The following is a 23,235-nucleotide window of genomic DNA, read 5'->3' on the forward strand; positions in this document are numbered from 1 at the left end:
AAATTTCATCAAACATACATCAGCCACATTATTCTTTAATCATATTTCCATGATTTCTGTGAATATATAATATAGATATAACTATTTATTCATTCTCAATAAGGTGTATCCACATTTATATGTACATAATTTAAAGTGTTATATGTATAAATATATTAATTGAATATACAGGGATAGCCTTAAGGCCCTTTTTCCTTCCTATGACTATTAATCTTTTACTGCTTTTTATTTTAAATTTTGATTTTGTTGTTTTATTATATTTTATTTTATTTTATTTTTTTTTTTAATTAATATATTTTAATTATTTTATTTTAATTTTTTAGATGAAATATAGCATTTTATATAATACCACTTTGCACTTTAACAAAAAACATTATATTTTTATTCGCCATATGTTAAAAAATAATATTTATTTAAATGCAACGTTAGAAAAGTGGGTAATTATTGTAATGTAAACAATAACAGATAACCGAATGATACAAAATAGTAATATAAACAATGATCATTACAAAAATAAAATTTATAACTCATAAATTTTCTTTAAAATTGTATATTCGTTTTTGCTTTAGTAACAATAACGCATGTTGCTATATATATATAATATATTTTTTTTTATTAACTCGTTATATAAACTTGGTGAATTAAATTATAATAGGCAACGGAAAGACGGATATTGGAAATAACAATAGTAGAAATTATCATTATATCATAATAATTATATTGCTCAGTTAAAAGGGAAAACATGAAAGTTGATCTAAACTTTATTGTTTTATAATTATTTTTATACTTTTTTCTTTTAAAACATTTAAAAGGTTATAAAGTGTAATATGAAATTTTATGTGGATATTATTATATATATATATCAGATTAACTCCACACATACTTTCGGAAAAAATATGTATTCGTATTATATGCATATGCTGATGTACAAATATCCAGATAAATGCAACAAAGACATAAAAAAGAAAATCCTGATGATTTTTCAAACATATTTTATGTTTTTAATTTTACAAAAAAAAAAATTTATAATAAAATTATAGAACGAAACAAATAGTATCTTAACACACAACAAAAATATTTATTACTACAAAAAAAAATATCCATATGACTGTAAAATTTATAAGGATATATTTTGCCTATTATTATTCTTCATTATTAACCTGCGCTTTTTTTCCAATTCTTTTTTTTCTTTTTTTTTTGCAAAATTTTTTTGTTTTTTCCCTCCTACATAGAAATATGTAAAGAACAAAATGATAAGAAAGTAAATAAGTGAAAGGTTAAAGAATTAGGAAAAGTAAGTAAATTGAAGGGAGTTAAAAAATATATGCATACAGATACATGCTATTGTAGTGTAGACATATCACAACTAATGATTTTATATCTTACATTTATGAGTTTGCATAAGTAATCGTTATTCATTTCATATGTATTTAAATTATGCTTCGAATATTTGTTAACTATTTCTGTTGGGTTTCCCATATATATATCAATACATTCATATATATAATCATAGTAATTAAAATTGTTTTTTTTCTCTTCTTTTTTTTCTTCGTCTATTTTGTTTTCCTTTAAATTATTGTCGTCGATTAGATCACTCAGTCTATGAAATGAAAAAAAATAAAAAGTTTGAAAATAAGTTTAATAAAAAACAAAATTATATTATTAAATATGTAGATAAATCGAAATATATCGAATTTATACAAAAATGTGGATAGTTTTTTTTTTTTTTTTTCTTTATATTTACCTCTCTGAGCTCAAATTATAATTCCCCATAAGATTAGTCACAAGATTGTTGAGAATAACTATAATAAAGCATTTTATTTTATTTAAGTTTGGGGTTATATATGGTGTATTAAGAATTTCCTTTTCTCGAATATTATCATCTTCATTTGTTATTTGTTTTATATGCTCATCTAATAAATGGAAATAATCGGGTTTAACTTTGTCGGCATCATTACCAATGTTAATAGTTGATGATGTTATAGAATATACTCTATTTATGTCATGAATTAATATAGCTATTTCATTGTATGTTGAAAAATTAATATATGAAATGAGATATGTTAATATTTGTAAATATAAAAATAGGAAATAATTTACAATTGTATATTCATCAATAATTATATGTTCTTCTAATATATTATTATATTTTTTTTTTATTTTTATATATATATTTTCCCCCGTGTCTTTATTGCATAAATTTTCATAATTTGTAGTACTATATGCTATAACACTTTCAAAATTTATGCTTTCTTTGCTATTCAAAAGTTTATTTGAACCATTCCTTTTATTTTTTCTAGAATTTAATCCTTTTCTTAACTCGTAACTATTTTCTTTTTCATTTTCATTCTCATCATATTTTTCGTCGTTCTCAGATGTGTCAAGATTTTCATCAGAAGAATTTTCTTCAAAATCGTTGGATGTTCTTTGTCTATCTTGTGGAAAATAATTTTTGGAAATATAACAATATATATCTTTAATAGAACATATTTGAACAGCTCCATTTTTACTATACATTTCCGTGTATATGCTATCATTATAATTTTGTGGTTCTGTTTGGTTGTATTGGGGATATTTTTGATTCATATATCTAACGAAACTTATAACTTTTTCGTATAAAACAAAATGAGATGTATTTTCTATTTGCTTCAATATAATTTTTAAAAACATTATTTTTAATTTTTTTGTTTCTAACTTTTCATAAATATCGAGTAATGTTTTAAAAAAAATTGGTTCCATTTGACTAAATAAAAAAAATTGATTCATATTGTCTATATTTTTATAATCTTCATTATTGGGATAATTTTGTTTTCTATTTTTAATGTAATAATTTTCAATAATATAAAATAGTAAACCCTGTAAACATTCTGATAAATTATTTAAAAAATTATAATTTTCTTTTTCCATAATAAAATTAATAACTTTTTGACCTTGCAATTTTAATTTCACATCTGATGAGAAACATAATGGAAAAATTGTAGGGCATATACTTGTACTTTGTATAAACCCTTCTCTATATAAATGGTTTAGAATTTGCACCCCTAAATTTTTTATATGATTTAATTCTTCTTGGGAGCAATCTAAATAATAAAATTGATTAATTTTGATAATTTCAACAATTTTTTGTGTAAATAAAGAAGCTAATAATAATACATGCATGTTATTTTTATTTTTTGTCGTATTTGTTTGTTGAGAAAATTTATTTTCATTTTCATGACAATTATTATTGATCATATTTTTATCTTCATTGTTATTATTGATTTCTTTTTTATTTGTGATTTCAATTTCCTTATTTTTTTTTTGTATAAATTTTTTTTTGTTATCAAACTGTTCAGTTTTTGATTTATTTACATGACTATTTTCTGCATCATATATATCTTCTTCGTCTCCAATTTGAGTTTCTATTTCGGCATCATTGCCAATAGATGCTTCGATTTTCATTTTATTATTTTTGCAATCTAATTTATTTATTCCTTTTGAAATATTATTATTCTCGTTGGATTTGTAATCAGTGTTTGCAAACATAGTTGATGAATTTGAAGCCGAATAATTTTTGTTACTATCATTAAGATATATATCGGTAGAATTTGATTCTTTTTCATAATTTTTGGATTGTATTTTATATGTTTGATTTGTTCGTTTTTCTTTTTTGTAATAATTATCTTTATTATTTCGTCCTGAATTTCCTTGTTTTCGTTTTGTTTTGCAATTTAAGTCATTTGGTTCAACGCGGTCTAATACATTTTTGTTTTTATTTGAAGAGTTTGTGAAATTATCATGATTTTCAACAGAATGTGTATAAAAGATGTTGTCCTTATTGTTGAAAAAATGCTCATATGCCTTAATAAGCTGAAGTAGTATATAAAGAAAATTTTTTTGTAAAGATGGATTTTGAGAATTGATACAAAAAAAAAATAAATTTCTCAAATTTAAATCATTAATATAATGAGAGTTATGATAATTTGATAATATCTTACTTAAGCATAATAAAAAGAATGATTTACATTTAATATCATTAGATATATAAAATAAGTCTATTAATAATTTTTTTAGAATTAAAACAACATCATAAAATTTATAATTACAGATATCAGCAAAAGATTCAATTTTATTGATATTAAACTTTTTATTTATTATTTCTGATATTATTTCTTTTTTTAATTTTAATATATTCCATTTTTTAATATAATCCATTTGCTTATTATGCATAAATTCGAAATATAAAATTCCATTTGTGTATATTTGGACTTTTTTATTAAGATCAGATAATTTAATATATTTTATTTTTTTATCATTTGAATATTTGTTAGAATTTTTATTTTCATTTATTTCATCAATTAAAGTTGCATGAATTTTTGTATCTATTTCGTCTTTGTACATATTATTCAAAATTATTTTGTTGACATTTATAAATTCCATAATAACTGATATTAACCAAGTATATTTATTTATATTTAGAATATCATTATGTGATATTGAGAAAATTTCAAAAATATATTTTTTGTATTCGTTCAGAAAACAAATAAAATTTTCATATGTAATATCTATAATATTACATAAGAAAAAGTTTTCTGGATTTTGCAAGTTATTATTTTTATCGGTATCTTCAAATCCTTGTGATTGAATTTGTTTTTGAAATTCATGATCTTCAAGTTTTTCTTTTTTATCTGTATTTTGGTTATCTTTTTCATTCAATTTTAAAAGATGTAATTGACAAAGTTTAAATTTGATAGCAATTTTATCTTCTTCAGACATATAATAGAATTCCCTTACAAAATCGTTAAGTTGGTGTATATAATTGTTAACTAAAAAAAATAGCTTATATTTATACAAAGCAATAAAGCAATCTTCTATATAATTTTTAAAATATGAAAAATTTGAAAAAATATATGTGTGTAAAGAACATAATAATTGTACATATGATCTTGATATAGATATATTATTATGATATAATAGTGTGTTATTAAATTTTATTTTTTTTAATTGTAATTTTAAATGTAAATCCAATTTACAATGTGGTATAACAGAGGATAATAATTCACATATATCTTTTGATACATCATTATTATAAATATATAAATAAAAAAAGGTCAAATATTTTATAAATAGATTTGGATATATTTCGATAATTATATTAAAAATTTTTATTATTTTTTTTGTCTCATTTTCGTGAATTTTATTTCTTCGTGTTTTTACGAACAATGATATTAAATTATAAATCCATACTTCTAAAATATATTTTATACATTTATTTCTCAATATTTCTATATATTTATAATAATTGTTTATATATATATTGTATATATTATTTTTTGTTTTCGTTAAATAATTTTCTTTATTTTTTAATTTTTCTTCATCATCACTGCTTAATTCGTCTTGCGAATTGCTATCATTTAAATATTCATCTTCATCATTGTAGTTGTATTTGATATTATCATTTTTTATATCCTGTTTACTTCGTTTATTTTTTATTGCATTTTTTTTTTTTTTTTTTTTTTTTATCAATTTTTTTTTCTTTTCTTCTTTTTTTTTTGTTTCTGGATTATTTTCATCTTCCTCGTAGTCTTCACCATTAACATTATATTTATTCATCATATTTTGCATTATGTTTAATTTTTCTTCATATTTTCTAAAATTTTTATCCATATATTCTAACATTTTATTTATAATATTTATATCATGTTTATTTTTAAAAACATATAGTAAATGAATAAATAAATTATTTATATCTTCTTCTATTTCTATATATTTATTATTAGTTTGATCATTAAATGTTTCGGCATATATAAATGTGTCATGTCTATCATACTCTATTTCTTGAGATAAGTTTTCTGAATAATTTTTTTTTTTGCACAAAGATGTTGTAGATTTATAATTTTGTTCGTTTTCATCTGTTATATTGTCTTTGTTTGGAATTTTGGTAATTCGATCTTGCAGATATTCCATTTCTTTTTTTTTTTTTGAAAATGCAAAAATGTTTATGAAAAATATTTCAATTAATATTTCTAAAACAGTATTTTTCATTGTTTCATTATCAAATGGTGATGCATATCGTTCTATTAAATCGTTTAATATTAACACATTGTCAGAAATAGAATCATTTATTTTGTTTTCTTTATGGAATTGTTTATAATTATTTTCTTCATATTTTGTATTATCATCCTGTTTTAATAGGTTATACCTTTTTATATATTTGTTAAAATAAATAATATATTTTAAAATTTTTACGCTAATAATTCTGACACTAATTTTTATATCTTTTGTGCATCTTTTAACAGATTCAATTATTTCATCTGTAATATATTCGTTTAAATTTATTTGACTATTTTTATGATTCCATTCATATTCATTTTCGCTAGTATTATTTGTAGCACTATCTATATCTTTACTTCGTATATTTTGAATTTTATCAGATATTTGGCTAATTTCAAAATCTTTATTTTTTTTCTCATTTTTACGATTTTTTAATAAAAAATTTTGAGTAGGTTTTAGGGTTCTATTTATTATTATGTTTACTTCTAAAAATGATTTACAAAAATTATAAAAAATACATAAGGTATATTCTCGAACTTTTAAATAGTTATCAGTTAGACAGGATAAAAGAATATTTTGAGTTTGCTTACATTTTAAATATAAATAATTGTCATTTATTATATTATTAATTATTGATATACTATAGTATCTTAAATTTTTATTATTATTTTCGTATAATATATAAAATAATTGATTGAACGATATTGTAAAAAAATCATAAAAAAAAAAATAAAGATATAATTTCCATATATGACTTATATATATATCAAAATTATACATATCGCCTAAGCTTAATATTGTATCTTGATTTTCTTTCACATTTTTAAATTCGTAAATTAATAGATTATTAGTTTTTTTTAAAAATACGATTTTTTCTTTTTCTTTCATTTCTGAATCTTCATTTTTTTCTCTCATTAATTCGAATATATTTTGATCACTATATTGGCTGGCATGTATGTCTTTACACATTGTGTTACTTATGTCGCTGATTTTATTGTTTCTATTTTTTTTATTTTTTCGATTTGTTTGATTTTCTTTTTTTTTTTTTACACTAACGGTTTCTATTAATTTATGATCTTCTGAAATATTGTCCAAATTTTGTGAAACTTGAGAAGTGTATATAAAGTTATTGTATAAAAGTAAAATATATGTATATATATTATTGAAATTTTTTTCAATGTTTTCATTTAAATTGTCTTTTTTAATATATATTAATAAGTAGTAATAATAAATGTCAAAAATATTCAAATTGTTTAAAAATTTTTGCATACAATAAAATCCGTTTTTTTTTTCTTTTTTTCTTTTTAAGCTTATATTTAAAATACTATTATACCTTTGTGTTTCTTTTATAATAAAAGATTTAGTATTATTTTTTATTTTACAATTATCACAATTATATTTAAGAAATTTAGAAATATCATTATTATTACCACTATTTTTATTATCATATTTATCCCTTTCTTCTTTCTGTGCTATATTTTGATACTTTCCTCTGATATAATTTTCCTCAATTTCTTGAGATGCTTCATCAGTTTTACTTTCTTCTAAAGAAAATAATATATTATTATTTTCTAAATCCAACTTATTAAATCCTTTATTTATACAAGTTATATGATATAATTGTTCACATATAGAGCATAGAACGATTTGTTCTCCCTCTTTCTTTTCATGACAACATTTAAAATTGTTTTTTTTTTCTGTATCATTTTTTTTGAAATTTTCATTATCATTTGATATGCTAGTGATATTTATGTTGTCGGTGCTTTCATTTTGTTCATTTTTTTTTTGATTTTTTTTCTTCGGATTTTTTCCTTTAATGATTGCCTTTTTATTTTTAGCTGTTTGTGTTAATTTTTTACTTTTCGAATCTTCTCTATTAAGGATTTTGTTGGCTTTTCGAAAAGATGGGCTAAGTTTTATTTCTGAGTCATTTTGAATAGGATCTATATGATTATTATTATTATTATTATCATCTTTAATGTTAAGAATTGGTTTTATAAATTTGTTGTTTTTTGTTTCGTTATTAAAATTATAGAGTAAATGAAAACACGAATTATTAATATAATTGTATATACTAAATATATATTTGATCATATATCTGAGTATAAAAAGACAAGTTTCTTTAATATTATTTTCTTGTTTTTTATTTAATATATCAAAAAAAAGATGAGTTAAATTTTTTATAAACATTGTACTTAAACTTAATAATGGATTATCACAGCATTTAATTAAATCTAAAACTATAACTTCTAAAATATTTCGACCATTTTTATTATCATCATATAATATTTTTTTTATTATTTCTATTAATATATAATTTATTATATTATTTAATCGCTTAAAATTTTGTTCCATCATAAACTTATTAAGTGCTTCTTCTGTTGGATTCTCTAAATTAGCTATTTCAGTTTTTTTCTTTGCTTCATATGTTTTTAAACTTTCCTTTTGATATGTAATGTCAAAATATTGGTCGATACTATCAGAATATTTAATAGGTGCAATTACTTTAATGGTGTCTCTATTTTTTTTCTTTTTATTGTGGTGCATTATTTTCATATCATGGGTATCATTTAAATTATCATATTCATAAATGTCTGATTTGGGCTTTGTTTTTTTTCTCATCGAGTATTTTCTTTCCACCGATTTATGCAAGTGTTTGGAATTATCAATATACACGTTCTTATCATTTATGAAATTATTATTATTTCTTAATTTGGATACTTTATCACTATTTGTAGGCTTTCCAACTAATTTTTTTTCCAGAAATATATCACTTTGAAGAATTTCGCTATCATTTTCACTAGTAAAAATACTAAAATTAAATGAATCGTCAGAAGATGAATTTGAATCTTTTACATGTTTAATTTCTGTTGTTTTTATGTTTTTCTTTTTAAGTTTCAATTTATTATTATTATTATTATGTTTTTCTCCTTTTTTGCCTCGAGAATATTCATCATAAAAATTATATTCTTCATCATCTTCATCTTCTTCATCTTCTTCATCTTTGTCAATGATTCTACTATAATCATGAGATGACATAGAATATATTTTTTCTCGTTTTTTTCCATTTTTGAATTTTTTTGATACATTTTTATCAGTTTTTTTGTCGAGTTTATTTTGTATTTTTATTTGTTTGAACTTTTGTTGTAATATAAATTTCTTTTTTATATCCCCATAATAAAAAGAGAATGATTCAGCAATTTTAATTATAAGGAATATCGATAAATGTATGTAAGTAGAATTAGTATGACTGTTTTTAAAGTTTATTTTATTATATTTAAAATCGATAGTATTTATATTCATGATTAAATTGTCCAAAATATACCTTTTCATATTTTTCAATTGATTAGTATTAAAAACCTTTAGTAATAAATTAATAGAATGAAGTATAATAATTTGAATATTGTAATTTGTCTGAAATGTCAATAAACACAAATCCAATAAATTAATTAATACTGTATCATATTTCTCAATATATATATATATGTCATATATATATAATAACACTTTTTCATATATCCAAATAAGTTGTATTAAAAACTGTTCATGAATATTATAAAATTGAATTATTTTATTTTTAATTTCATTTTCACATAATTTTATTATAATATTTTTAAAGTTTGTTTTTAAGTTTATTAATATGTGTTTATTTATTTCTTCAATATCAATATAATTTTTAAAGAAGGTAAAATTTAATAAAAGTAAATATAATAAAATGTTGTAATTTCCATAAATTATATCACTAATATTATTTGTGTTAGTTTTTTCATCAATTGAATTATTTTTTAAGTTGTTTTTTTTTGTATTTGTTTGTCTATTTTTTTGAGAATATTTTTTTGAAATTTTGTTCATATTTTCATCTTCTGTATTATTCTCTAATTTTGACTGAATAACTTCATCTTCTTCCTCATCGTTAATACTGTTCTCGTTTCCATATTCATCTAAGAATGATGAAGAAGAATTAACTTCTTTATATTCCTTTACAAATTTTCTATAACTTATTTCTCTATTAGTATAACTATCAATGTTTGATAAAAGTTTGTCAAACAATATTTCTATTTTTCTTGTATCTGCATAAGTTAAATCTTTTTCACATTTTAGACATATTTCTATAGATGATATAATATTTTTTAATTTCTTATTTCTGTTTATATCATTTGAATCTAAATTTAAAAAGGATTCAATATTTTGTTCAAAAAAAATGCGCATTTTATTATCATCATCTTTATTTAAATTAATATAATCATTTTTATATTTTTCTGTTTCTTTATTTTTTCTGTCTTTTAACGTATATAATATTTCATCATCAGTTTGGTCTAGTAATTCAGGGGATTTGAAAATCTCTAATTCTTTTTTTGGTTCAAACATTAATGATGATAATGGTAAAGATTTATCATTTTCTATAAAATTTGAGAATTTTTCTTCATTTATTAGTATTCCCCTTATTGATTTTTCTTCGTTTTCTTCATTCAAATTTGGACTTATTTCTTCTATTATATTAATGTTGTGATTATTTATTTTATTTTCATTTAAATCATTTTTGTTATCTTGAATAATAATAGAATTGTTGATTTTATCTATTTTTTCAGTATCAATTTTATGGTTATCATCTTCTGTTTGTATCTTTGCATTTTTGTCCACAATATTGTTCATATTTATGGGATTAATGATTTTTTCTAAAGTTTGATTTTCCTCTTCATTTAGATTTGGGGCCATTTTATGAGTCTGTGAATTTCCATTGATGTTCATTAAATCATTATTATCTATCTCAGTTATTATTTCATCCGTTTTTTTTTCAAATTTATGTGTTTCTAAAATGGGAAAAAGCTTATTATTTTGATGTGGTTCTATATGTATATTTTTTTGAACTATATAATTAGGAGCTGGGTTACTGATATTCGGCCAAATATCCAATTGACAATTATTTTGAGATAAATAAATATTATTGCAATAATTCGATTTCTCAATATTATAAGCATGTTTTATATTGTTAATATTTTTTTGGTTATGAAATTTTGTTTTATAAGCAAATTTAATCATATCAATTTGATTTATTATATTGCTATCTATATAATTCATATTTTGAGGATCATTAAATTGAGAAAGAGGTACACTATTATGAGCTCGATTTGGAATTTTTTGAAAATTAAAAAATTGTGAATCATTAGTAATATTAGGTCTGTTAGTATATATAGATTTGTAATTATTATTATAGAAATTTGATCCTCTATTATAATAATTATGAAAATCGTTATAGTAATTGTTATTATTATTGCTATTCGAATTGATATCATTGCTAGTTCTACTATTTGGTCGAAATAAATTTTGGCTATTTCCATGAGTGTTGTACACCACCCTATTATCACTGTGTCTTTTCCATTTTTCTTTTATATTATTTTGAAATTGATATTCTGAAAAATTATATTTAAAATAATGTTGATCCGAATATTTTTGATTCAAAACTTTATTTTGAGAAGAAATATTTTCTTGTAAGCCTGATGAATTATTTACATAACATAAATTAGGATTATACAAATTACAACTTTTTTTATTTATTTCATAATTTGCATTATTATTATCTGTATATTTTCTTTTATTTTGTATATTTTGTGATTTTAATATTCGAAGTGCTATTTCTTCTGGGGTTTTAGCGTTGACTAAGTTTTCAACATTAATTTTGTATGAATTTGATACATTTAATATTTGTTCATGTTCTATAGCTATTTGACCATTTTCTTTTTTTGGGAAATTATTACTAATATTATTATTACCGTTACTATAAAAATTGAATCCCTCATCAATGTTGGCATGAACGTAATTTGAATTATTTAACCCGACGGTTGTCGGAACGATACTTTTAAACATATTGGTAAATCGGGTTTATGGTATTTCTTTTTATAGCTATCTATATAGCTATCTAGCTATATATGCTTATATATATATTAATAGCAACTGTGAAATGTTATAAATAGCCACTACACACGTGTATACGCATTTACACGTTTAGAGTGTATACATACGTTCTATATACTCATATATTTTTCTGGAAATTTTGTCACATATATGCAAATTTATGATTTTCCAATATATGGGGAGTTGTGTCTGTTTTTGATGGTATTTTATTAGGAATATGATGATTTTAATTTTTTGGAAATTTTATGATTTTTGTGTCAAAAATGTTTAATCTGAAATGGTGTGTAACGTATGCATATGTTTATTTTTTTTAAATCACAAAAAAAATAATAAAAAAACAATAACAGATTCAAATAAGGGTTGAGAATGAACAAATGAAAGTATATTTTACTTGGGCATAATGTATATAATACAAGTTCAATAATATATACATTAAAATATAGATAAATATATATGTGTGTGCGAAAATGATGTTACTCGTTATTAATTCTATTTCCCCTTTTTTCCTTTTACTCTTTTTATATTATTCATTTCGTAACCTACATTTTAATTAGGGTTAAAAAAAAAAAAATGAAGATACAAATTTGATATATAGAAAAGTAGTTTAACTTTGGAGGCAAAAATAAATACCTGATTCATAAGAAAATTACTTTTACTTTTTTACTTTTTCACTTTTTCTTTATCTCTTTCTATATTTTTTTTTTTTCAAAAATACTAATCACTTTATTATCACAAAATTTTTCATGCACAATTTTTTATTAAAAAAAAAGGCAGATATAATATTTTAAAATGTGTACATATAAAAATCAAATAATACGAAATAAAAAATATGTATAATAAAAACAAGTAAAAAAAACGAAATAAATAAAGAATAAAAAAGAGACGATCTTTATATTGTTTTTTAATACAAACAATTTTCTTTACATATAAAAAAATGTTAATATCATTATTAAACAAATTGGAGATACAGTAAAAAAAAATTAATAAATAAAGTTTTTATTAAGATTTACAAAATATATACGAAAAAATAATATTGTAGATACGAAAAAAAAACATGTCTGCTTTTTAATCTGATTGTATATCAAAACTAAATGTGAAATAAACTTTTATTTTTTTTTAAATAAAATGCTTTTAAGCATATTACAATAATAAAATTGAAACTTTGCAAATTGTTTAATAAAAATTTTATGATTTTTGAATTTGTATATAATTTGTGTAGTTTTGCTATTCCATGTAATATAAATATTAGTGGTCGAATAAAAATAAACTTTTATGAAATTTGGTGTAATTTAGGAATGATAATAAAAGTGTTTTATTATAGGGGAATAAACTGCATAATTTTTATTCATTAAAAAAAATGTACCTTATTAATTTGTAAAATTGGGGAATAGTTTTCTTCTATATGTTTTTTATTTCATAGCAATCGTTTAATTAATAAGCTTATGTGTTTATAATTTTCATTTTTTTTCTTCTTTTCCCCTAATGTATTTACACTAATAAAATACAGTAAAAGATATATAATTATTTTACTAAAACATTGCACATGAATAACTTACAGTTTCAACACAGACTTTCATTATATATAATTATTCATAATTCCAAACACACTATAACATTTTTATAAGTATAATAAAAATTATATTTATTTCTTTGACATGTGTGCGTATATTTTTTTATTGTAATTTCCTTCTATTCTCGTAAAATTTTCAACGTGGTATATTCACATAATAAGCATGCACATATACACTTATAATATAAACAATTGAATATAATTATGTATCAACATTTTAAAATGAATTTGCAAAAAATACTTAAACATTTTTTAAAACTACGAACAATTTTTTGTAAAAATAATAAGGTAAAAAACATAATGTATGTTATGAAACTTCTTACCTTTATAAAAATGTCGCTTTTAAATGATATATCATAAATAACTTTGGTAATACATTAAGCTAGCTAAAAAATTTTAAAATTCTTATTTTTTTATTTATTGAAGTTATGATTAAGAATGTATTTTTATGGATATAAAATATAATTAATTTACTATTATAGTTATTTTATGAGTATATGTATGTATAAATATGTATGCATTTTTTAAATCCGTCCCAACATTATTTAAGGTTTTATAAAAAGGGCGTAAACATGTTTTCTTATTTTTGACATTCACTTCCTTAATATTAAATACATTACAACTACTGATACCTTCCCCCCCCAAAAAAAAAAAAATATCAATAGTAATATGGATGATAATAATAATAATAATAATAAAAAAAAGAAATAACATCAGTACTAAGAATAGTAAAAATAATAGTAGGTATAAAAGTCGTAAAGCATATAACATGACAAAAGCTTAATGACTATAATATAACAATTGATACTCAGGAAATATTTTATTAGTATTATTTTAGAAGATTAAATAAAAAAAAGTAGAATTATAAAATGAGCAAATGCATATGATAAATATATTAGCATACAAATAGAAGGTAAAGATAACAAAATGTTATGTGAATATATATGATAAAATATTCTAAAATGAAAATATTAAAAAAAACATATATTCGTATGCCGATAAAAGAAACTGCATATTTTTCTAATTTGTTCTGATTCACATATTATATTAAAAAAACAAAAATACACAAAAAAGGGAAAGAAAATAAATATAATAGAGTGTAAAAGGGAATACAATAATATACAAAATGAAATTAAATGAAGAAAAAAATAAAAGTCCAAAACCCCAAATGGAACCAAAAAACATTTCTCATAAGATGAAGAAATTGCATCATATTTTGAATAACCCAATTATAGATATAAGTATGAAAAAATAAAAAATAATAATGTGTTCGTATGTTATTATATGTTACATATCCCAAGTTTGATATGATTTATTATATTCAATTCGGAGAAATATGCTACGTATAAACACGTTAATATATAGTATGTGTGAATATATTTCCACGTATAAAAATATATGTATAAAATTTTTGATGACAATATAGTCCATGTGTTAAACAAATTGACGCTCCATAGTTTTGCGCACACATATTAAATATAATTTTGTTTTTTATTTATATACAAAATAAAAAGTATATCATATATACTATTAAATAGATTCTTATTGAAATGTTCATAAGTAAAATATATAGTGTTAAATTTTTTTTTTTTTCACCAATTTTTAATATAGATGAATTAAAAAATATTTTATGGGGGGGAATAACATGTGAAGTCCCCTTTATTATACGAGAAAAATGCTGGAAATTAGCACTTGGGTATTTACCATTAAATAGAGAAGATACAGAAAAAGTTTTAAAAAAAAAACGAGATGAATATGAGAATTTAGAAAAACAATATTATAACAAAAACAAATTATCAGAAGATGAATTAAAAATATTAAGACAGATAAAAGTAGATATTCCTAGAACCAAATCATGTTATAATATATTTAATAATAATAAAATACAGCAATTAAGTGAACGTGTGTTATTTATTTATTCTGTTAGACATCCTGCATGTGGATATGTCCAAGGAATAAATGATTTAATAACACCATTTTTGATAGTTTTTTTAAGGCCTATAATTTTAAAGAAAGAAATAAATTCTGATGATATTGATAATGTTTCAAACGATGAATTAAAAAATGTTGAATCCGATTTATATTTTTGCCTTTCTAAATTATTAGAACAAATTCAAGATAATTATACCTTTGGACAACCAGGAATACAAAGAGCTATAATCAAAGTTAAAGAAATTGTCAAAAGAGTTGATAAATCTTTATTTAATCATATTTATGATAATAATATAGATTTTATTCAATTCTCATTTAGATGGGTAAATTGCCTATTATTACGAGAGTTCCCAATTGATATATCTATAAGGTTGTTGGATACATATATTAGTGACATATCTGATATTTTTACAGATTTCCATCCATATATATGTGCTGTTTTTTTAGTACATTGGTCTAAACATTTAAAGCAAATGGATTTTCAACAAATGCTATTATTTATGCAACGTTTCCCAACACAAAATTGGAAAATTCAAGACATCGAATCAATCTTATCAGAAGCTTTTGTTTTAAAAAATGCTTTCCAATCGTCTCCGAAGCATTTCTCTTAGTTTATTTTCCGCTTAAAAACATGTACACCCATATATATATATATGTGTGTGTGTGGGTTTATAATTTCTTTAGTCTGCTAATATGTGCTTGTTGTCACTTCATAGATATACGCATTTGTAGATTTTGTGCATATTAATAAATATATGTTTATGAAGCATTTGAAAATTTGAAAAAAAAAATTAAATAATAAAAAGGGAATAATGTTAATAATTTTGTGCAAAATGTTTTAATTAAACGTTTTTAAGTAGTTGCAAATATATTATATGCAACGCATTTTTTTCATTGCGTTGGATATTTTATGTCAATACTTTTTCTTCTTCTTCTTCTTATTATTATTATTATTATCATTTCATGATATTTTTATTAACTTGTTTTACTTATCTTATGATTATACATTGTTAATAAAATATTTTTAAAACATTTATTTACCGAGCCGTTGGCACAATATTGCTTGGTAAGGCAAAACTGTTATCATTTTGTTAAATAGGGTTATGTGTGTTTTGTATATAAACGGGAAAAAAAATAGATTATTTTTAATCCATCAAAACAATTTAATTGAATTAAAAAAAAAATATATATATATATAAGAATTGTCTTGATGTTTAATTTTTTTTATTTGCCTTAAAATAAAAAATACATGAATGTGCGCTTTTACAAATACAAGCATTATTAAATCATGCACATTATATTTTTTGATGTTTTTACATGGGAAATTGTATTAAATGGCTAATTATGTTCTTATATATAATGCATTTTCCTATGGAAGTATATATGTTTTGTAAGTATTGTATAAATATAAAAAAAAGGAAAAAACATATCGTATATATTTTTATACCCATTAAACCCTTATAAAAATTTCCATACACATATACAACGCATTTTGAATGGTGTCTTTTTTGGTTTCAAATAATATTTAAAAAATATTTTTAAAAGTTATTAAAAAATATATACATTCCTGTGCGTATATTAAAATAAGTTAAATGGGAATATTCCATTTTTATTTATTAAAAAAAAATTTGGAATAATATATAGCATAATTTTTTTAAATATATTCATCATAATATTAATTTTAAATATCCATATAAAAAAAAGGGAGACAAAAAAAAAATATATAAAGTATAATAACAAAGAGAATGAGAATAATATTATTCTCTTTCTAATTTTAAAAGACTAATAAAATAATTTTTTTTATGTAAAGTAAATGAATGTGTATAACATGCATATATATAACTGTTCTACTGTTTTTTTTTGCCGTATAAATTTATGAGTATTTTAAATGAATAATTATCTTAATATTTAAATAGTTTTTTTTTACTTTTCTGATTTTAGCTTATTTATAAATTTGTTGTTGTCTATCTTCGTTTATATTCACTTTTCGATTTACTTATAAATATATGTATGATTTTTTTTTATGCCACTGAAATTATTATATTTTGAAAATTGAAAAATGAATTTTAGAGAAAAGGTCTTTAAAAAAGAAAATCCAAAAGAAGTAGTATATGAGTGAGCCATATACAATAAAAATAAAATAATTATTATTTATTACGACACATAATAATGTCTTTATGTTAGTTATTCTATAAATAGTGGGTAACTGGATAAATTATATATATTTTTTTTTTTTAGAGGATATGGGAAAATAACTCAGGAAGTTAAAACGGATAATAGAGAAAAAACTTCTGTATATGGTACTTAAAAAATATGTGAAGATTTTTTTAATATATTATTTTAATAATTTTTTTTTTTTTTTTCTTATACATACGTTGTCTTGACTTTTGTTATTTACGATTTTTTTCTTATAGAAGATGAAAATAATTTATCCAAGAAATTGCCATTTTTTATGAACAAAAATAATAAGGTGAGTTAATTAAGAGATTAAAAAGAGAAAAAAAAATTAGTTGTTTATTCAATTGAAAGTTGTTAAAGATAGCGAATAAAATTGATTTATCATGGTTTATTTATGCTACCTTTTTTCCATTTATAGTTTATCCTATTCTATTATATTTATTTGATATGTCCACTTCTTTACTTTTTAGGATATATATAATTTTTCATTGAACATTTCTGAAAATGATATAAATGTATACTCTTTGTCTAAATATGTACAAACATGTTTAAATATAAGTGTACCTATAGCGATTCGACTAACTTTATTATATATATCTAAACAGAAGGAATTGTTAAAGAATTATTTAATTTCCATTATACACATGATTAAAGGTGTTACTGTTTTAAAAGTAGCAACAAATGGAAAATTAAAAAAAAGAACATTAAAATTTAGTTCATATAATATAACTATACTAGGATATTGGTCAAGGAAAATATTAAATTATGATGAAATAACGCAAGTAAATATTGGATCATGTTGTACAACTGAATTATCTATTTTTGAAAAAAGTTGCCCAAATTATGTAAATCGAATGAATTATATAGTTATAAGAACTTCAGGCAGAAGCTATAGTTTTTTATTTTTTTTAGATGATGATATAGTTAAAATCATAAAAGAGTTATCTGTATATAATAAATTATCAAAAATATTAAAAAATGATAAGTCTTGCTTATACATGAATAAAAAAAAAAAAAATTTTGATGAAAAAAATAAAAACCAAATAGAAAGCAATGATAATCGAGGCGTATCAAATACTATAAATTATATGAGAGAAAAATTAGAAGATTTTAGTGATAGTGCTATCAATTTAAAATATTTTTTATTATCTAACATCAAATTTGCACATAAAGAAATTGTAAATGTTAATAGCAAAGAAGTAAAGGAAATTCTCAAAAAAAATAACATGATATATTTTGATACATATGACTTTCAAAATAAAAAAATTAATTCTTTATTTTTATTTTTGCAAATAGTATTAGATATATATGGGCCTGATATATGGCTCACATCCAAATTTGACGAAATTATTTTTACACATTTAAATTGAAGGTATTTCATGTATAGTTTTAAATTTTGGTGATAATGAAATATAATTGTGTGTATAAATATATGAGTATATATTAGTTTACGTTTTCACAACAAAAACCTTTTTAAATTTATTTGTATATAAAAATAAAATATAGAATATAAAATAAAAATAGGCATGCATACATATATATAATATGCATAACATATTATGTAATATTTGTAAAAATATGCATATTTTTTTTTGTGATTTTTCAAAACTTTTTAATATATTATTAATTTTATTGTAATTTTTTAAATTCTCTTTTCGGATTCTTCACATTCTATTTCCCTTGTGTCAGGGGGAACCTTCCAATATATTATGCCTAGTAAAAATAAAAAAATTGGCATATAAATATGTATGGGCTTTCATTTATATTATATTTTCACTATTTAAATTATAATTATTTTACAATTTATTTTTTTATATCATCTCTTACTCTCATCCTTTGATGTTGAAATTATAAAATGATTATCATATGTGAATAAGCATTTATTTATAGCATCATTGTGGGCATTTCCTAAAAAAAAAAAAAATAATTACACATAAGTACGGAATGTAGGCCATTAAAATTGAATGGAATTTTATTACTTGAATTATTTTGACTGTAAAAAATTATACCTATATATAAGCATGTGCAACTTTTGAATTCATATAGCCTTAATCTACAATCATCGGATCCTAAATTATGAAAACATTTTTTATTGTGTGCAAATATGTACATATATATATAGGAAAAGGTGCTATAGAAGGTTTTAAATAAAATATGTAGTAATTTTATGTATATATATTTTTCCTGTAAAAAAACAAACCTGTTATAAAGTATTTTCCCCTATCATCAATATCAACAGAAAGGATATTATGGTATGGGGAATAATAAAAATGTTTGCTAACGTCATTTTTTATTAAATCATAATACATAAAAATATTGTTATTTCCACAACATAATAGAATATCATATTTATGATTTATAGCAATTTGCTTATATCGTACATTATTTAAATCTATTATTTTTTTAACAATTTCTTTTTCTTCGATATTGTAAATAGTTATTAGCCCGTCTTCACTGCAACTACAAAGCTGTTAAAATAGACAAGAAATAAAATGGATAAATAGGTATAGATATATGAAAATATGCGTGTATTTATTTATATATAAGTTAATGTTTTATTTTGCATTTTAGTTCTTTACATATTTATTTCTGTAGAGAATAATTTTGTTAATTATGGAGGTATGGTAGTTTATTGTGTTTATGTTAACATATTTGTTATTTTGAAATTTCCAGAATTTTATATCTCCATTATTTCCAGCAGTTATTAAATCATAGTTATTATAAAACATTAAGACATTGCAATAATCATAATGGGGTATAATTATAATAGTAACTATTTTCATATATTTTGATGTTAATAAGTAAATATTATTATGCATAGATAAAGCAATATATTTTCCATCTTTTGTTATTTTTATATTATAACATGTTATATCTTTAATTATTTTTTCTGGGGTTCCTATATCTATATTTGTATTTTTATTTTTTAGTTTATTATTCATTTTTTCAATATTATGTTTATTTATTTTACATATTTTTTGATATTTATCTGTAGGTATACTTAAAAATTTTTTATCATAAAAAATAAATTTGCCTTTACTTATATTTTTTAAATATATAGCCTTTTTATCATAAAACATCCATGCCATAACATTATTCGAACTACATGTATACATGATATAATTGTACTTTTCAGGAAAACATAAATCTCGTATATAATTATTATGAGCCAGCAATAAAACGTTATAATTATTTGTATTCATGTCCATTACATATATAATATTTTCACACACACTAATAAACAGTGTTGATTTATTTCGCATCTGAATAGAATTAATTGATCCGAATATTTTTGTCTGTTTAATTATTTTCCTTTCTGGGACATTTATCAAGCTAACATATCCATCCCCACTACCTGTTTCCAAAAAAAACGATAAAAATTAATAAGCAACAAACAATAAGCAAATAATTGAGTGAATTTTCAAAGCGAATAAATTAATTTCATTTTTGTTTCCAACCTGTTAAAATCGTTTGATCGTCTAAAGTTTTTACTACATTTATTCCATTGCTGAATAAATATTTTTCAGGTATGATTTTTTCTAATACCTTTGACTTTATGTTCACTACTAGAATATCTCCTATGAAAACAATGATAATATTTTTTACATGTTCGTTCATATTTTTTCACATTTTTTACATATTTGTTTGCACATAGTGATTGTAGACCAGGTTTACCTGTTGTTGTTCCCAAAAGGGCTTGCTCGTCATTTTCCTTGAGTTCTAAACAAATGAACTTTCTTTTGTAGATTGATGTATTTATATCTTCATAACTCATTAATTTTTTTGTAAAATCATAGTTACAAATTCGTATACTGTTTAATTTGGCTTTAAGGATGGTGCAAGAAATAGAAACAAGAAAATGAGAAAAAAATTGAAAAAAAGAAGGAAGCAAATTTTCTCGAAATATTTCTACAATTAATCAACTAGAATATACTTGTCTAGCTAGCTATTTTAATAATTATACTTTTTTTAACCTAACCTATTATAAAGTTGTTCGTCTTATGGAAAAAAGACACATTGGAATACGGGAAATCAGAAGATGTTTTATAAATAAAATACTGATTTTTTATTTCAGTTAAAATTAATTGTTTATCATCTTCCCCACCAGATGAAAGTATATATTTTCCATCGTTGCTTATTGATATATCTTCTGTTTTAAACTTATGTAAAGATAAAATGATTGGCTTGTTTTTATTTTCAAAATCATATATACAAATAGTTGACATTAACTTACTTTCTTTACAACAGCAAATATATTTTTGATTTTTATCAATGTATAATTTGGTTATTTTATTTTGATCACTTTTAAAAATTGTTCTATTATTATTTGCAATATCTTCTTTTATTATATTTGTACCAATTGCATAAATCATAAAAAAATCATATTTTAATTCTTCTTTTTTTAATTCATAATAATTATGATTTATATCAATATTTTTTAAATTATACACACTTTTTAATTTTTTTTTTTTGGCATTTTCTATCATCTCTTCGTTTTCTATACTTTTTAATTTTTCTAAATATAATTTTTTATCAATACATTTTTCTTTCTTAACTAATATTAAGTTATTTGATATATTCCCATTGAATCCGATATATGAATCTACAACTAGTTCTTTCTCCATAATGGCTGTCTAGATGTTTCTTTTCCTATTTGTTTGTGCATATATATAAAGAAGGCCCTATAATATAAATTTATGGACAAATCTTATGCATAATATATATTTTTATTTCTTTATTTTTATTCCATACCGCGAATCTTTATCAGTTAGGAATAATTTATTTTCTTAATCTAACTAGATGTTATACAAACTTATACATATGTATATGTGGACATGAAACATACTAAAAAATGTAGATTAACAATATAAATAATATATATATATTTTTTTGTATAATTATTTATATATTTTTAAAAATCTTGATAAACAAATGAATTAATTATTTATATTATCTCATAAATATGTATGAATCAAATTGGAAAAAGCATATACATTTTTTAAGTAGCCATTTAACGATTAAATAGATGTATGTATTGCTTTGAAGCGAAAACTTAGTGTCTATCATATTTTCAATTATTTTTTGCATTACACGTGCATATTCTTATAATATATTTATACCGGCATAGAAAATAAAGTGTCCTAAATTATTATTCGGCACATGCTTGTGTGCATTTGGATTTCGGACATATAAATAGCGAAGAAAATGGAGATAATAAAAAAAAGAGAATTGATAGGCATAAAAAAATAAAAATTATTAAAGCAGCAAAATACGAGAATGCTATGAATTGTGAAAATGTGAAAATATAAAATAGAAATTTAAACGGTGTGCAAATCGAAAAAAAAAAAATAAATATGAGGAGAAAAACAAAAAATTTCCATAATAATATTAAAAAATATATATATATAATATTGTGAAATACAGTTAATTGACATAGGAATATTATATTAAATTATGAAAAGGGAAAGACATGTATAAAAAAAAGGGAAAAAATGTAAATATAATTTAAAATTAAGAGAAGTATATATGTTTTATTTCATTTTTTATTTTTCTACATTTTTTATATTAAATGTCTATTATGATATGCATAATGAGCATTTTCAAAAGTT

The 23,235-nt window shown here is 20.9% G+C and overlaps 4 protein-coding genes across 4 annotated transcripts; 2 read left to right on the forward strand and 2 right to left on the reverse strand.

Moving 5' to 3' along the window:
* Nucleotides 1-1,155: 1,155 nt before the first annotated feature.
* On the reverse strand, nucleotides 1,156-11,898 carry PBANKA_1361200 (conserved Plasmodium protein, unknown function; the record flags this gene model as incomplete). The annotated part of the gene is made up of 3 exons (XM_034567253.1): nucleotides 1,156-1,224; nucleotides 1,387-1,600; nucleotides 1,745-11,898. The coding sequence occupies 3 exons, from the start codon at nucleotides 11,896-11,898 to the stop codon at nucleotides 1,156-1,158; spliced, it is 10,437 nt and encodes a 3,478-aa protein (XP_034423768.1).
* Nucleotides 11,899-14,642: 2,744 nt separating this feature from the next.
* Nucleotides 14,643-16,059, forward strand: PBANKA_1361300 (TBC domain protein, putative; the record flags this gene model as incomplete). Its single annotated transcript, XM_034567254.1, has 2 exons — nucleotides 14,643-14,757; nucleotides 15,128-16,059. The coding sequence occupies 2 exons, from the start codon at nucleotides 14,643-14,645 to the stop codon at nucleotides 16,057-16,059; spliced, it is 1,047 nt and encodes a 348-aa protein (XP_034423769.1).
* A 1,448-nt stretch (nucleotides 16,060-17,507) lies between these two features.
* PBANKA_1361400 (conserved Plasmodium protein, unknown function) lies at nucleotides 17,508-18,996 on the forward strand (the record flags this gene model as incomplete). The annotated part of the gene is made up of 4 exons (XM_034567255.1): nucleotides 17,508-17,563; nucleotides 17,687-17,748; nucleotides 17,863-17,918; nucleotides 18,097-18,996. The coding sequence occupies 4 exons, from the start codon at nucleotides 17,508-17,510 to the stop codon at nucleotides 18,994-18,996; spliced, it is 1,074 nt and encodes a 357-aa protein (XP_034423770.1).
* Nucleotides 18,997-19,268: 272 nt separating this feature from the next.
* PBANKA_1361500 (WD repeat-containing protein 16, putative) lies at nucleotides 19,269-22,251 on the reverse strand (the record flags this gene model as incomplete). Its single annotated transcript, XM_034567256.1, has 8 exons — nucleotides 19,269-19,339; nucleotides 19,454-19,534; nucleotides 19,636-19,695; nucleotides 19,827-20,094; nucleotides 20,206-20,981; nucleotides 21,085-21,204; nucleotides 21,302-21,451; nucleotides 21,606-22,251. 8 exons carry the CDS (start codon nucleotides 22,249-22,251, stop codon nucleotides 19,269-19,271), a joined length of 2,172 nt encoding a protein of 723 aa, XP_034423771.1.
* Nucleotides 22,252-23,235: the final 984 nt, after the last annotated feature.

Source organism: Plasmodium berghei (assembly GCF_900002375.2).
Source record: "Plasmodium berghei ANKA genome assembly, chromosome: 13".
Classification (NCBI taxonomy): domain Eukaryota; phylum Apicomplexa; class Aconoidasida; order Haemosporida; family Plasmodiidae; genus Plasmodium; species Plasmodium berghei.